This window comes from Fusarium coffeatum, assembly GCF_003316985.1.
Source record: "Fusarium coffeatum strain FIESC_28 chromosome Unknown BRIP53273_contig_53, whole genome shotgun sequence".
In the NCBI taxonomy this organism is placed as follows: Eukaryota; Fungi; Ascomycota; class Sordariomycetes; order Hypocreales; family Nectriaceae; genus Fusarium; species Fusarium coffeatum.
The window spans coordinates 64,192-80,149 of NW_022157850.1; the positions used below are offsets into that span (position 1 = coordinate 64,192).

Consider the following 15,958-nt stretch of genomic DNA (forward strand, 5'->3'; position numbering starts at 1 on the left):
CAAACTTGATGCATCCTGCCCGGTGAATCCTGTCATCATCTTTCACGGAACACATCAGAAAATAAAAGCAAATTCTTTTAATTACTAGCAGTTCTCTGTCAATATTGCCAACTCAGGGCATTGTACAAATCCACCCCATCAACTAATCGTCGGAAGATTCATCATGAAGGATAGGGTCAAGTGCCTGCTGCCACTTGGACACAAGCATGTAACGATAGTCCATGTAGAGCCGGGTCAGTCGCTTACGCTGTTCTCGCTCGTTGCCCTTGTGGTACTGCGCCGCCATTACCTTGTCTTCCTTGTACTTGGAGTTCTTGAGGATAGGATCGAGATCTTTCTGGATGGGCTTGACAAGCATGCTGCGGTATTGCATATAGAGTGCTGAGATGCGCTCGTATTGTTGCTTCTCGTCTCCATTAGCAAGCATGGAGCTATCAGCTTCAGCTTCAGGGTCAGGTTCAGACTTTTGTTCGTCTTGCTTCTCCTCCTTTGCCCCCTTCTCGGATAGCCTTTCTTCCTTGTCTGTTTGGGTCTCCTTGCCGACTTGCTTGAAATGATGTCTGTCGTCGGCTTCCACGTCGAAGTTTTGGAAATCGTACAGGTCGCACCCATTGGGTCTGGAGCACTTATAGACTTTCATCGATTCAGTGATCAGGTATATGGGCCTGTCTTTCTTCTCTTTCTTTTCAAGGCCTTTCTCCAGCTGCTTTCCAATGCTCTCGTATAGTTCGTCCTCCTCCTGCACATGCTTGGCGCCTCGGATATCCTTGTTGCGCAAAGGATATTCCCAGATTCCGCGCTTGGTCTTGCGTCCACATCCGTGACCATCTATGTCATCTCGCGCTCCTCCACGCTTGGTCTTGCGTCCGCATCCATAACCATTCTCCCATGAACCGCGACTACTTTGCTGACGCTTGGTACTGCGTCCGCATCCACATCCGCCACCATCTCCCTCGTTGCGCTTGATGATGTTTTTGGGTTTCGCCTCCTCTGTCTTTGCTTGCTCCTTCTCCTTTGACATCGTGGAATCTTGCTTGTCCTTAATCTCTTTCACCAAATCAAGGGCACTGTTTATCCTGCGCTTGACTTCCGCCTCGATTTTTTTCAGAACCTTTCGCTGCCTCTCGTGCTCATTTTGAGCTTCAGCCCATTTTAGGACGGCGGTTTCGAATGTGTGCTGCAGGTCGTATGCCTCCTCCAGCTCGAGGGCCGCTTCTTTAGAGCTTCTCTGCAGGTCTACCTCTCCATCGACTCGCTTTCCAGAGTTCTCATCATCTTCGTCACGGCGTTCCAGATTTGAATCGTCGTCAGCGGTCTCATCGGTAGATGTAGCAGTGGCCGATGAAGAAGAAGTAGTCAATGTAGAAGTAGTGGCCGATGTAGAAGCAGCGACAGTGGGAGTTACGGTAATGGTTGTAGTAATCTGCGTCACCAGCACATCTTCGGTTGAAGAGACACTGGCTGGGGAGACTGAGCTTGTAGAAGAAGAGGCCGCCTCAGTCGTTGACACCTTGTCGGCGTCAACAGTGGCTGGTGATGTTGCAACAAGCCTTTTTCCTTTCTTAGTGCTTGTAGCAGCAGGAGCGCGATTAGGAGGCGCTGTTCGCCCTCCGGGATACATAGTAGGTATTTCAGCGACAACAGATGACAGCCTGGAAGCAGCCTCCGCCCATGAAGATGCGACATGGCCCATCCAGGGTGGGCAAGGGGTGGCAGTGGCACGCCCAGCAAGGGCTGACAGAAGAACAAGACTGAGATGCATTGTGATGGCCAAATCGAATTGCAAAATTCGCTTGAGGATCAAAAGAACGGTCTCATAGATGAGGGGAGTAGGAGGAAATGGCCGACACTTTATACGCTAGAGGGAGGCTAGACCTCGCGCCTCAGAGTGAAGCCATCTACTTCATGGACAGCGTACTCGCCAATAACATCATAATATCGCCGCTCTTTTGCCTCAATCATGGTTGAGGGCTGACATGATTGGAGTCAAGGCCCTCACACCAAAGCGGAGTTCCATGGATATGTAGCATCATACAAATATCAGATGAGCATGTTAGGCCAACCTCTACACAGGTGATCAAGACGCCATTATCAAAGTCGTACGAGAGGCATGGGATATACAACAGCCACAAAAGCATCTTGTAGATAAATCCGATCTGAAAGTAAATTCATTAAACAAACTAGAATCATCAATTGTCGTCAATCTATATGGCAATTGTGGCGTAAAGCAAGCATGTCGTTCGTAACTTTAGAACAAAATCATCATGTCAACAAACCCAAAATAAAACCCAATTCCCTTCCCTATCGTTACACATACGCATGTTACATCAATTCTCGTCAGGACGCATAAACAACTTAAAGATAATCGGCCCTCTCCTCCATTTCCCTTCGCGTTCAAGACTTGCTGAAAAGTTTCTTGAACGCCCCCTTAATGCCCGATGGCTTCCTGTCTTCCTCCTTGACCTGTGCCCTGCGTCGCTCTTCGTGTCTCGCTTTGCGGCGCGTATCCTCTGTGTCCATTCTGACGTGCTTGACAGGTCGAGGTTCTTGCTCTTTGTCTCTCGTCCTTTCCTTCTCCCTGACCCTTTCTCTGTCTCTATCTTTATCTCGCGGGGGTTCAGGGGCAGGGTCATCACGTGGACGGCGTGACGATCGAGGACGTGGCTCTTCAGTGGAAGGACGGGTGCGTCTATGTCGTGTTGAGGTCCGTCTGGGTGAGTCCTCCAGTGGGAGATCTCTTGTTCGTTCTCTGACTGGCTCTGCGGCTGGAGGCTCCTCGCGAGGTGGTGGTGGATCGTCATCAAAGACGTCCTCAGAGTTCTTAGTGGCTGAAAACTTCGCCTCAGGCGGAACTGACTCTTCTCGAAGGCGTTCTTTGGGCTCCTCATGCCGAGACCTGCCAGAGTGGCTTTGTCGACGTGACCGGTGATGACGTTCCACCTCCGGTTCTGGCTGTGGTTCTGGTTCTGCCTCTGGCTGACGTTCGGGCTGACGTTCGGGCTCTTTGCCCTTGCTTCGTCTCTCCCTTTCCCTCTCCTTCTCCCTCTCTTCCTGTCGTGACTCACGGTAGCGCGAAGGTTCACGTCTTCGGTCAGGTTCCTCCCGCGTTCGTCGCTCTGGTCTTTCTGATTTGCGTCTATCGTGCGCGGCTTGTTCATCTCCTGTTCGGCGTTTGCGACCAGAACTTCCAGAACTGTTGTCGGCAGAGAAGCCACTATCTCGTCTGGGTGTTCTGGGAGGTGTGCCGGGTGGGCCTGACTCGGCCGTGTCAGCGCGGTGGCGCCGATGATGAGTACCAGAGGATCGCCTTTTACGTTCCCGACCCTCGTCTTCCTGGGGGAGGCTACGCGAAGCCGGTTCTTCAACTCTACGGGATTCGCGCGGTCGCAAATCTTCGTCACGGCGATAGCCCTTGGTTCTCGATTCTTCAGATCCACGAGAACTTCTAGACTTCGCATCGGCTTCACCACGTGAGTCACGGGACGGCATTTCTTCTTCGTCGCGGCGACGACGATGGCGAGATTCGTCGTCGCGATAAGAATGCCTTCGGCGACGACTCTCGTCTCCATCTCGAGATCGGTGAGCCCCCCTTTCGTCCTCGGTGCGATATCTACGCTCTCGGTCTTCTTCACCGCGGCTACCATCAGAACGCTGTGAGTGGTGCGATTGTCGGCGCCTGCGGTGTCTGTCTCTGTCTCTATCGCTGCGCGACGAGTCAGATTCTCTGCTCCTGTCGTCTGCAAACAAGTCAGCATTAGACTTGTGAAACTCATCGAGTTCATCATCCTCAAAGCTCCCCCGTGGTGTAGAAACAACTGGAAAGTTGTAGTCATTAGGTTCCGTATTCATCTGATACTCCAGATTAGGTAGATTTCTATCCCTTATTTGATCAAAAGGTGATGGGCTACCAGGAGGACTCAGCGCCTCAACGGCGGCATAAATGACTGCAGCTGCTGCCAAAGTATCCTCAGCACGTTGAATCGACTTCTTCCGTGTTCGCCTTAACGTGCGGGATCGCTGTAGATCAATCATGTCTGCATCAGGAATCACGATGCCAGGACTGGGTGGCCTCTGGGTTTCTGATTCTTCGGGCGATTCAGTTGAAGGGTGAGTTCGAAGTGCAGCATCTCTAAGTCCCTCATCAACAGCCATCGTCGCATGCCTGAGATCATGTTTTGCAGCAGCTCTGGACGACTCGCCGTCGGCCTGGAAGGAATGAGGTCTAGGAGTAACTCCTATCTGTGAACCTGACGTCGAAGATTCACCTTGTGTCTCCAACGAAGGGCGGCCAAGTGGTGGACGTACAGGCACTCTGGCCGGTTCGCTTTCAACACGAGGTGGCTGAGGTCGTTGTGCAGGTTTGGCATCGCTTGGCCGGCTCACGGCAGGCACGAAAATGGGGTCTTTGGTGTAGATTTCGGTCACGGGACGAACCCTTAGCGATCTTCGTGGTCGCTGCTGTTGAGTCAAGAAGGTCCGGGGAGGTTCATTGCGGGAGGAGCGTGATGAACGTGATTTAGAACTGGATCTCTTTGGGCTCTCGGGCACAGTAGCAACCGCCTTGCCTTTATCGCGTGAGGGGATGTCGACAACCTTAACGGCTACATGTTCAGGCCGATTGAGTTTCACAGGCTTCAGTTCAGCTGCTTGTGCAGGCTGCGACTCTGAAAGCTGAGTGTCGTCTGTGTCTGGGGTCTTGACCTCATATAAAGGCTGCTCCGATGACTGAATTTGTTGCTCTTGGGAGTGATCAGTGCCCAATCCATTGTCATCAAGACCGCGATGCCCATCACTGATTACCCCGGTTACCTCCGAGGATGCTTCGGGAAGTTGAACGGCTGATAGTCCTTCGCCCTTGGCGTCATGCATTGGTTGTTCATCCTCAGAGTTGTCTTCGCTCCACCCAGGACCTTGAGTTGTCTGTGCCGAAGTCGATTGCTCGAAATTGCGCGGTGCTACAATCCTGCCGATGCCAATCGGAGAGACATCTCTGGAAACATGAGTATCGTCATCGCTTTCGTCGTCAGACACAGTTGCAATTTCTTCTGCATGTTTCTGGTCCACATCGTTTTCTGCAAAGCCAGCAGCGTGTCCACCTCTAACATCGACTTCGGCGTCAGGCACTTCTGAGGCTTCATCTTCCGACTCCTTTTGCAACGATTCATCATCTCCAAGGACACCAGGCACTGCCAATTGCTCAGGCCCGATATCAGGTGTCGGGGCTTTCGGGAGTACAGAAGTTTTCGGCTCATTGTGTTCCGATTCATCGTCAGCATCAGAATCCGATTCATGGTCTTCTTCGAGGACGATAGAATGTGGGGATGGAGCTCGGACTTGAAACTCGTTCTCTTCGTCGGCCTCAGATTCGCTCTCTGAATCAGACAGCTTCTGCAATGTAATAGGGGCTGGCGCCTCATGGAGCTGTTTCTCCACTGCAACTTCAGGTGACGAAGACCTAGATATAGCATCAAATACTTCAGGTGCTATGGTGGCTTCATTTTGTGTATGGGGTGGATGTTCCGGCAAAACAGCCCCCGGTGTAGAGTGCAATAGCTCAGGATTTGGGGGGAATGATTGAGGCTGAAGATCTGAGATTTCCTTCCCTAATACACCTGATTCCTCGGACATGGACGAAGCAGAGTCAGATAGATCAAGCTCCTCAGTTTCAGCTGCGCCGTACTCCACCATTTCTGGGAGCTTTGTTTGGTGTGCAACCGGTGAAGCGGGTGCAGGAGACTCAAGCGGAACATTTGGGGTTTCGTCACTTAGTTGAGATCGATGGTCGGTGTCAGAAGCCTTTGAAGTAAAAGTTGGCTCCGGGGCAGTCGAGTCCCCTCCGTTCATAGTTTGACCTTGATCTGCAATGGATAGATCGTCGTTGTCGGCATCATCATCGCTGTCCTCAAGAGCTACCTCGGATGCTCCAGCTTGCAGGGGACGCAAAGATCTGCTGCTGTTTGGGAGACTTGGCCCGTCTGAAGCATGCTCGGAGTCCGATTCATTGTCTTTATCTGACGCAGAATCGTCTTCATCAATAGCCGTCGATACAGCTTCAGCTAGTGGAGCGTGTCCGTAGGCAACACTTCGATTCAACTCCTGGTTCGAATCACCTGGTTTCTGAAGGTCGCTTGCTGTCGCAACTTCGGGGTCAGCTTCAGATTGTTCGTCGTCTGAATCATCCTCAGAGTCGGTATCGTTGACTTGACTAGACTCGCCAACAATTCCAGGAAGTTCGTCTTGTTTTGGAGCAGGCCCACGTAATTGGGAAGAAGTGTCGTCTTCCTGAACCTTTAGATCCCGTTTAGTAGCAAGTTCAGATGAGTGGTTGATTGAAGAGCGTCGTGAGGATGCACTCTGCTGGTCAATCTTGCTGACATCATCGTCTGTATCGTCATCCGAGTTGGCATCTTGGAAACTTTTCTCATAAGAACCGGCAGTTCTGGCGGCTGCAGGAGAGGATCTGTCCATGATAGACTTGGACGCTTGATGGCCATCATCTTCAGAATCATCTAGTGAACTGACGTTGGAGGCAATATCACTCTTTTGTTCATCGAGAACAGCTTCTCTCGTTTGGCCAAAGCCCTCATGCTTGGGGGCATCATCCACAATCGTGTCGATTTCTTGAGTTTTGGCTGGCTCTGTGGCCTGCAGCTGTTCCAGATTTTGAGTATGGCTTGGGGCCTGAGATCTCCGCGATAGCTCCTCCGATTCCGACTTTTCATCCTCATCATCATCAATGGATTCATCATCCGAGAGGTTGGAATCTGCTTCCTCTCCATTGGGTCCTATGAGGCTCGCCTGAGACTCCTGAGGCAGTTCTCGAGAAGTCGGCAGTACGTTGCCGAAGTCGGTTTCCAGAATCCTGGGTTGATGGGCGATTTCCAGTGTATCGATAGGTTGTAATAGGCCTGACGATGACTTGTTGGTATCTGGTTCGACGTGGCTGATGCTGTCTCTGTCGTCGAGAGGATGTATTCGGGATTTCTCAGCTGCTATGTGCGAAGGCGCTGAAGTTTCTGAATCATCATCAGAAATTGCCGAAGCCGAGGCTGAAGATGTGCTACGAGCATATGTGGCTGGCAAATCTGATTCCATTCTATCAGACTTCTCATTGCCATCATGAGTATTGTAAGATGGCTCAGACTCTGGCTCTCGGTCCCCGGCAAGTGTCTCAGTCTCCAACTGCAGAGGCTGGGGAGTTGCAGTAGCAGTTGAGTCCTCAGCGACAGTTTCCCTGATGATGTCTGCTGATTGGTCCGGAGTCCCCTGTTCCTGTGGAGCGCGTGTTGTGGGGGCTCTAGCGCTGCTGGTGCTGGTGCTGGTGCTGGTGCTGGTGCTGGTGGCTGGGGGGTTCTCGTTCTCGACCAGATCGCTACCAGGTAGATCAAGATCTTCTGCACTTTCCACAGATTCCAGAGTTGTAGGTTTTTGATCCGCTTCTGTAGCGATCTTCTCTTGTAGTCCTGGCATCGTGGTTTCTGTAACAGTCTGGTTATTCTGTTCACCCGGTACTTCAGTCGCTGACGACTGGCTCGGGTGATGAGCGGTTCTTTCGAGTTCTGTGTTCTCCTCGTAGCCTTGTGTTTGTTGAAGTTTCTGGGTATCGTCGGAAAGCAACTCCATGGAACTCCCCGACTCTTGTGTAAAATCAAAAGAAATATTTTGTAGTAAACCATTTTCCTCACCTTTCTTGACCGGCCTCTTAGTCCTTGGAATTGGTCCGAGAGTGTCCTTGCTTTCTTCATCTTCTTTCGCCCTCGTATCTTCCTCGGTAGTGGCTTTGGTTGGCTCGTCTTCTTTCTTTTCTGCTTCAGCAGGAGGTGCATCAGCAGAGTCATCAACGGGTTTGGCAGTGGTGTCCTCGGGATCCGGGGCTGCTGCTTCTTCTGCGGGTTTCACTTCTCCCTCCCCTTCTGGCGGAGAAGGTTCCTGAGCTGTTGGTGTCACGACTTCTTCAAGGTCCTTGGAGTCATCAGCTGCCTTGTCGTCAGTAGAGACTGCATCACCGGCCGGAGGCTCCTCGGAAGTAGGTATGACTTCTGTGGCGGGTGCCTCTGCCTCTTCCGTAGCTTCGTCGGCTGCAGCGACTTCCTTGGATTCTTCCTGTACAGCAGCGGGTGGTGGCTGGTTGAGCTCATCTTCGGCTCCGGGCGTAGGGGCGGGTGGCTCTTCCGTTGGTTTGGTATCTTCACCTGCCTTATCGTCAGAGGCTGCAGGAGTCTCAATGTGCTCCTCTTCGACAGGCTTGTCCTCCTCTTCTGGAATCTTGTCAGCCGGTTCGGAATCTCCCTTTGGTTCTTCTTGGGCTTGAGCTATCAGTTCTTCCTCGGCCATTTTCACCTCAGGCACCGGTTTCTCATCGGCTGGCTCAACCTTTGCCCCTGTATCTAAGTCGTTGTCTTGTGGCGGAACCTCCACAGCTGGCTCGGCTTCAGAAACCTCGACTTCCTTCGAAACATCAGGTGCAGGGGTTTCGTCTGCCGGTGCGACATCCTGGATATCCACCTCTTTGGGCTCGTCGTTAGATGCCTCAGTGACTTCCTCTGGCTTGTCTTCGGTTGTTGGCGGCTCTGCATTCGACTCCTTGTCGGCGGTGATGTCCACTTCCTTGGGTTGATCGTCTTGGGGTGCAGGAGCTTCGATAGCCGATTTCTCATCAGTAGGCTCGACCGTTTGTTTTGGCTCGTCAAGCTGAGCTGCTTCTTCGGGTTTGTTGTCAGGCTCGACTGTGACATCAGGTACAGCGCTTGAAGCCTTGTCTTCTCCCAAATCATCAGTCGCTGGAAGCACTTCCTCCGTGTTCTCCTTAGGATCTGTTGTGCCATCCTCGAGCTTTTCGCTGGTCTCTGCCGTCACCTCTGCTACTGTTGGCTTCTCCTCGGAAGATTCAGCAACTTCCTGTGAATCTTCGGGGACTACAGGTGTTTCAACAACTGGTTTCTCTTCCGACACCGGATCTCCTACTTCCTCTGGCTTGCCAGGTAAAGACTCGTCCGTTGTCTCTTCCTTGTCATCAACTGCAGGAACTTCATCAATAGGAGCTTCTTCAGAAGGGCTAGGGTCTTTGGCTGGCTGTTGCACAGGCTGTAACACGTCCGATCCTTTGTCTTCCGAGGTAGGCACCGCGTCCGCTGACTTGTCTTCCGAGGGTGACGGTTCGTTCTCTGGTTTCTCTTCCAGACTTGTCGCCTCTTCGACAGGTTGCTTATCTTCGTCCTCAACGGCAGGTTCATCTGGCGCTGTCGTTGCCGCCACAGGAACAGGAGGGCTTTCGTCTGGTTTGTTGTCATCTGCTTCAGAGGTGATCGACTCTTTCGCCTCTTCAGCTTCATCTTCGAGTGAAAGTTTGTCATCTTTCTCGCCTTCCTTGGTTGTTTCGTCGTTGAGTACGGCTTTGTCCTGCACCACCTCGTCGATAGACTCCGGCACGGCTGCCTCGGCGTTGACAGCTACTTCCTTGTTTACGTCGCTATTGGCCTTGGGCTTTGCCTCATCTGTATCGGAAGCATCAGAAACTTGGGAGGTGTTGTCATTGTCCACTGGTGAATCATCTCCCGGCGTGGCAGACTGCTCTGGTGCCTCTGTATCGCCAACCTTTTCCGTAGTAGACGCAGCAGTTTCACTGGCACTGGGTTCAAGATCAGTATCGTTAGGGGCAGCTACCTCAGCAGATCCTGTTTCTACTGCGGCTACATTCTCATCCGTAGATTCTGGCATCACCTGAGGTAAATCAGCCAGCTCTCCTGTGGATCCTGGCTCCGTCTTGTCGACAGAACCAGTCGGTCCCTCTGCTTCGATAGCATGGGTCGTTGTTGTTGGCGATTTCTCGACTTCTCCATTGTCAGGGGCGGCAAGTGTATCAACAGTTTCGGCAGTAGCCTCAGGAGACGAGGGCTCATCCTTCTGCTCGACACATGGCTCTGTGAGTGCAGTTTCATCCTTCGCGGTAGTTACTGGTTCTTGTTTTGCAGTCTCGACAGGCAACTCCGTTCCTGCAGCTGCAGTGTTCTCTGTTTGAGGGTGTTCAGAATCGGAAGCGCTGTCTTCGTCGTCTTCACTGTCAGATGTAGCTTCTGACTCGCTCATCTCCGTCACCACTGTGTTGTCTTTATCCTCAGTGGCGGCGGGTTTCAGTTCGGGTCCCTTCGTAGTGTCTTCCTGCTGAGGCTCCACGGCTAGATCAGGTACTTTGGGCTCTTTTGGAGCCTCTTCGGAGTTGTCCTTCTCTTCCAACAGTGACGCCTCTTCCTTGGCTACCTCTGGAACTTCCTCTGTCGGTGGCTCAGCAGGATTCACAGTGGTATCAGCAGTCGTAGCAAGTTCAGTCGATTTGTCTTCTGAACTGTCAGACTCTTTGTTATCACCATTCTCTGCGAGAGTAATATTGTCTGGCTCAGTGTTTGATTCGTCGTCGGATGAGTCCTCATGTGCAGGAGAAAGATCGACTTTGGACGTAGACACGTTTTCAGACTCCAAGTTTCGTTCTGTCTTGGTAACAGCCTCGGCAGTATCTTTCACCATTTCAGGAGCAGCTTCAGACTCAGACTCGGATTCAGACTCGGATTCGGATTCGGATTCAGGTGTAGATTCTTCTGCCGGTTCAGCGGTAACCTCGGTATTGGCGGCTGGCTTATCAGGGACTGGGACTGGCTCGGGAGCCTCCTCAGTAGCTTTGGGTGGCTCAGTCGTTGTAAAAGGTTCATCAAGGTCTGGCTCAGAGGCAGAATCATCAGAGTCTGTCTCAGAAATATCGGCGGGCCCGGAGGCTGGCGTGGACTTCACAACTGGTTCGGTTGTGGGCTCAAATTGAACAGTAGGAGACTCAGTTTTGGGAGGATCAGGCGTAAGCTCGTCCTCGGATGATTCATCGGAGGTATCTTCCACATCAGATCCGGGGTTAGCAGCTGTCTCGGGTTTGGGGGTTGGTTCATGGAGACGAGACTTGTCGACAGCTTCCGGCTCGTCGACTGGCTCCTTCGCCGCAGTTTCGGGGGTTGACTTTTCAACCGGCTCAACAATAGCTTCAGGATCCGAGGTTGGCTCATCGGAGCCAGCCTTTTCACCAACTTCGGGCTCGTCTGCCTCAGATTCGACCAGAGGTTCACATTCAGTAGCAGCAGGCTTGGAAGCAGGCTCAGTGGCAGGTTCATCTGCAGGGGTTTCAACGGGCTTGACAGATTGATGGTCGGCAGCCGGCTCGACGGCAGGCTGAGGCTCAGGCTCAGCAGCAACTTCGGGCTCGACAGCAACTTCTGGTTCCGCAGCAGGCTCAGGCTTAGTAGCTTCAGCGGCAACTTCGGGCTCAGCAGCAACTTCAGGCTCAGCAGTAGCTTCAGGTTTAGCAGCAGGCTCGGAAGCTTCATGCTCGGCAGCAACTTCTGGCTTAACTGCTTCAGATTCAGCGACAGGATCAGCAGCAACTTCAGGCTCAGTAGTAGCTTCAGCAGCAGGGTTGACAGTAGGCTCAGGCTCAGGCTCGGCAATAGCTTCAGGCTCAGCGGCAGCTTCAATGACCAGCTTATCAGCGGTAGCATCGGGCTTAACTGCTTCAGATTCGGTAGCAGGCTCAGCAGCAGCTTCAGCGGCAGGCTCTGTGGCAGTTTCAGCAGCAACTTCAGGCTCAGTAGTAGCTTCGGCAGTAAGCTCGACAGCAGGCTCAGTAGCTTCAGGCTCAGCAGTAACTTCTGGTTTAACTGCTTCAGATTCGGCAGCGGGCTCGGACGTGACTTCGGCTGTCGCCTGATCAGTAGCAACAACTACTGGCTCGGTTTCCGCCCTGAGTTGGGGTGTTTCGATGCCACTTTTGCTGCCCTTCTTCTTCTTTTTCTTCTTATTCTTCTTTGCTGTTGAAGCGGTCATATCTTCTGCCTGAGTGGCCTCCGTTGGAGGGGCTTCTTCCTTGGGAGCTTCTTCCTTGGGAGCTTCTTCCTTGGGAGCTTCTTCCTTGGGAGCTTCTTCCTTGGGAGCTTCTTCCATGTGAGCTTCTTCCTTAGGAACCTCTTCCTCGAGAGTAGCGTCTTCCTTTAGTGGTTCTGTCGCCGACTTCGGTTCCTGTTCACCAGCTGTCTCATCGCCAGCTACCTTATCTGTTTCTGAAGGCTGCTCGTCTGGAACTGCTGTTTCTTTCACGGCTGGCGCATCGTCGGCTTTTTCTGTAGAAGATGACTCCTTGTCGTTGGCGGAATCTTTCTCGTCGGGGAGGACAGCTGGTGCCTCATCTTCCGCGCCTTTGTCCTCGACGTCAGGGGGTGCGGTTACATCAGCGTTGTCCTTGACTTCGGCATCTGTTTTCTCGGGTTCGCTAGATTCCTCAACTTCGGCAGATTTCTTCTCATCGGCCTTATCTTCAGAGGGAATGGGGTCTTCTGAAGTTGATGGGGCCTCGTCTGCGACTGGCTTGGATTCTGATTCGCCTTCCGCATCCTTGGAGGGTACATTCTCGGTGGCATTAAAGTTCTCCGTCGACGCAGGGGTTTCGTCTGCCGACTCCAACTTGTTCTCCGACTCAGGGGAGTCTTCGTTGTCTTTTCCAGACGCCTTCTCCTCCTCTCCAGCTGCAGGGGCTTCGTTTTCAGGCTCCTTCTCGGGTTCTGGTGCGGGTTCCGAGGAAGACGCTTCATCCGCTACCAAGACTTTGCCTACCTCGAGTTTGGAGTCATCTGCAGATTGGGGCTCTTCCACAGCTTGGGGTTCTTCCGCAGCTTGGGGTGCTTTGCTGTCATCCTCTGCCTCAGCAGTCTCGGGTGACGGCTCCGCTACGACAGGCGCAGGTAGGGGCTCTTCTGTTTGTTTCTCCTCAGCCGGGGCTTCGTTTGTTGAGTCAGGTTCGTCGGTTGGAGTTGGAGCTGGAGGTTCTGACGGAGGTCCTGTCTCTTCCGTAGGCTTGGGCTCAGCTTCGGCTTCGTCGGGCTTGTCGCTCGCTGGGGATTCCTCTACAGTGCTCGGTTCTTCTGCGGATTTCACACCTTCTGCCACGGGATCCTCCTCAGTCATTACCTCTTGGGTGGGCTCTGCCCTTTCGGTAGGCTCTGGCTCTTCGACAGGATCTGTCTCTTCTGAAGGCTTTGACTCCTCGGCCAGCTTTGGATCCTCTACAGGTTTCACTTCCTCCGATGAGGGCTCCTCCACAGTCTTCGGCTCTTCGGTAGGTTCTGACTCGACGGCCTTAGTCTCTTCGATAGGCTTTGGCTCTTCCGAATGCTCCTCTTCCTTCGACGGTGCTGGCTCTTCCGGAGGAGCCGACGTCTTTTCCGCTGGCTGAGCCTCTACTTCAGGTTCAGTAGCTTTGACGTCCTCGGCGACAAGTTCAGCCGGTGCGGTCACCTCTTCTGGTTTGTCCTCAGCAACAGGCGGTGGGCTGAGGGCCTTGTCCTTGGATGAGCCACTCTCCTTTGATGAAGAATGTGAGTGTTTTGATTTGTGATGGTGAGACTTATCGGCCTTTGCAGCTGCTTTCTTCCTGTCCTTCTCCTCTTTCTCCTTCTTTTCCTTCTCTTTCTTCTCCTTCTCCTTCTCCTTCTCCTTGTCCTTCTTCTTCTTCTGAGCCTTGCTCGGAGATTTGACTTCAGCAGCAACTGCAGGCCCATCATCACCATCATCCACCTTTTCTGAAGTCTCAGCTTGCTCTGGCTCAGCTGCCTTCTCACCCGTTGAAAGAGACTCTTCGCCAGCGGGCATCTCCTTTGCAATAGGTGCATCATTATCTTTGGATGATGTCTCCTCTACCACTGGAGTCTCTGTAGGTTCGTCGACTGAAGGTGCTTCTGCCGCAGGGGTTTCCTCCACAGGTTGCTCATCTGAGGCAGTTTCTTCCTTAGGTGCGTCGTCTGTAGGCTTATCGTCTGGGGTAGCTTCGTCTTGGGGTGCATCCCCCTTGTCAGTTGTGTCGTCTTGAGCTGGAGCTGGCTCTTCAGTAGTCTCCTTGCCCGCTTCGGTAGTGGGCGTCTCGTTCGAAGGTGCATCTTCCTCTACAGATGTCTCTTCAACGGGTGCTACCTCCTTGTGAGTTTCGTCATCTTTGGTGTCTTCAGTTGGCCCGTCCTCCTTGGGCACTGTCTCGGCTTTGGGTATCTCTTCATCAGTAGCCTTGTCCTCCGCGGCTGGTGCATCCTCAGTATCGGCTTTGTCCTGTGTTCCGGCCGGTTCAGGTTCGTCAGTCTTTGTCTCTGCCTCCTTCACTTCTTCTACCTTCTCCGGCTCCTTGCTTTCCTCAGCAGTTGGAGGTGGGAGAACTGGTACTAAAGGAGCTGGTGGCAGGGACTTTGACTCTTTGTCTTTGTCTTTCTTCTTACTCTTCTTGCTCTTCTTCTTACTAGAGGATGGGGATGGTGGAGGCTCATCTTGTACTGGAGGTGCTGGAGGTTCTTGTGATGGGGGTGGAGGTGGGATAAAGGCGGCTTGTGCTGCCGCCGCCTTCTCCTGCTTCTTCAACTTCTTCTTATCCTTCTTTGATAGTGGTGATGAAGGCACTCTTGTGAGTGGTTGTGTGTACCCATCTCCGCCTACGGATGTTTCAGTATAAAAATAGAACAAAAACGCTGGCAATATATCAAGTCAACTCACCTTGGTATTGATTCTCAGCATCATCCTCCGCATCTGAAAACTCGGGTCTTGAGTATTGAACGTTCGAGAAATTGGAAAACTGTACATTGCTCCAATCAATTTGTGTCCTACCACCGGGGCCAGGGTAATAGTCGTAGCCGTAGCCGTAACTCATACTTTCTCTTCTGTGTCAACACCTGACATTATGAAAAAAAGAATCTCAACAAGAGAAACCTGGGGAACAAGTCTATTATCTTGCTTCTTGCAGCACGTAGCAAGCCAGTTAGGCAATCGGGTAGCTGCAGCAGGGCACCGAGTGTGATAGCTTCCGAATCCTGAAGCTACAGTATCAAGCCTCGTACCTACCTACCTAACTTATTAGGAAGTACCCGTAATAATTGTAGCGTATACGGTACAACAGAAAGTTAAGTTAGTCTGTGTGTCGCAAATGGGTGGTGGACGGATGGGGGTGGATAGGCGTTGGGCTTGGGCTTGGGGTATCATGCAGCGTACTGCAGGCGACAGCACAGCAGGGGGAAAATAACAGTAAAAACGTCTATTGGACGGTAAGACAGAAATCGAAAGGGTTGTGAGGTCAATAACGTTGATTTGCAAGATGCAAGGCTCGGATCATAACGGGCGAACCTAACGGGTGGGAGGTCCGGAGAGGTCATTCACGATGGAGAGGGTATTCTTGAGGCGAACGTTGGATGGGTCCATTTCTTTCAAAGGCTTTCCCTACTGCTGGAGAAAAAATGGAAAGCATGCAGGCCTGACAAAGCCTGGTCCAATGCCCAGTCCCCTGCTTGCCATGGGCCACAGACGCCCAAGGCCCATGGATTACAGCCCGCGAGTGCTGCATCGTGCCTATGCGCAATTGGCCCATGCAGGACCGACGCTGGCTGGCGCCACGTCGCTGGGGCGGTTGGGTTCCATGTAGAGCACAGCACCTAACAGTAAGGCGAGCCTGACGGAGACGGGGCGATCAAGACTTGACGAGGTTGAACAATGATGCATTGAATCATCAGGTCAAGCCAAGTGTCGATGAGGCCTATCGCGGCCCAATAAGACTCGTCTCTTGATAGCAGAATCAGTACGGACCTGCATGAGACGGCCCGCTGCCAGCATGACAATTAAGCGATTTTGAACCAAGCGTGGTAGTCAACATGGTGACAGCCATGAGGTAGATACTGGAAATAGCCCAAACTATGAATAAGTTAACCTTTTGAGCGATAATGCCCAATGCAGAAACTTTTAGTGTCGCAGGACTTGGTTTAGATGGAGGCGTGGTAATAATTGATTGAGCCTCAAGTCATGGTCGATCAATATACGCAACTGGACTGGTCCACCGCCAACTGCAGACTTATCCGAGTCGACTTCAATATTCAATCAATATCGGTGGTTGATCAAGTCGTCT

At 52.3% G+C, this 15,958-nt stretch overlaps 2 protein-coding genes across 2 annotated transcripts; both read right to left on the reverse strand.

Annotated features, from left to right (window-relative positions):
- Window positions 1-142: 142 nt before the first annotated feature.
- On the reverse strand, window positions 143-1,762 carry FIESC28_02427 (uncharacterized protein; the record flags this gene model as incomplete). Its single annotated transcript, XM_031156576.1, has 1 exon — window positions 143-1,762. The coding sequence occupies one exon, from the start codon at window positions 1,760-1,762 to the stop codon at window positions 143-145; it is 1,620 nt and encodes a 539-aa protein (XP_031019357.1).
- A 632-nt stretch (window positions 1,763-2,394) lies between these two features.
- FIESC28_02428 (uncharacterized protein) lies at window positions 2,395-14,716 on the reverse strand (the record flags this gene model as incomplete). The annotated part of the gene is made up of 2 exons (XM_031156577.1): window positions 2,395-14,501; window positions 14,563-14,716. 2 exons carry the CDS (start codon window positions 14,714-14,716, stop codon window positions 2,395-2,397), a joined length of 12,261 nt encoding a protein of 4,086 aa, XP_031019358.1.
- Window positions 14,717-15,958: the final 1,242 nt, after the last annotated feature.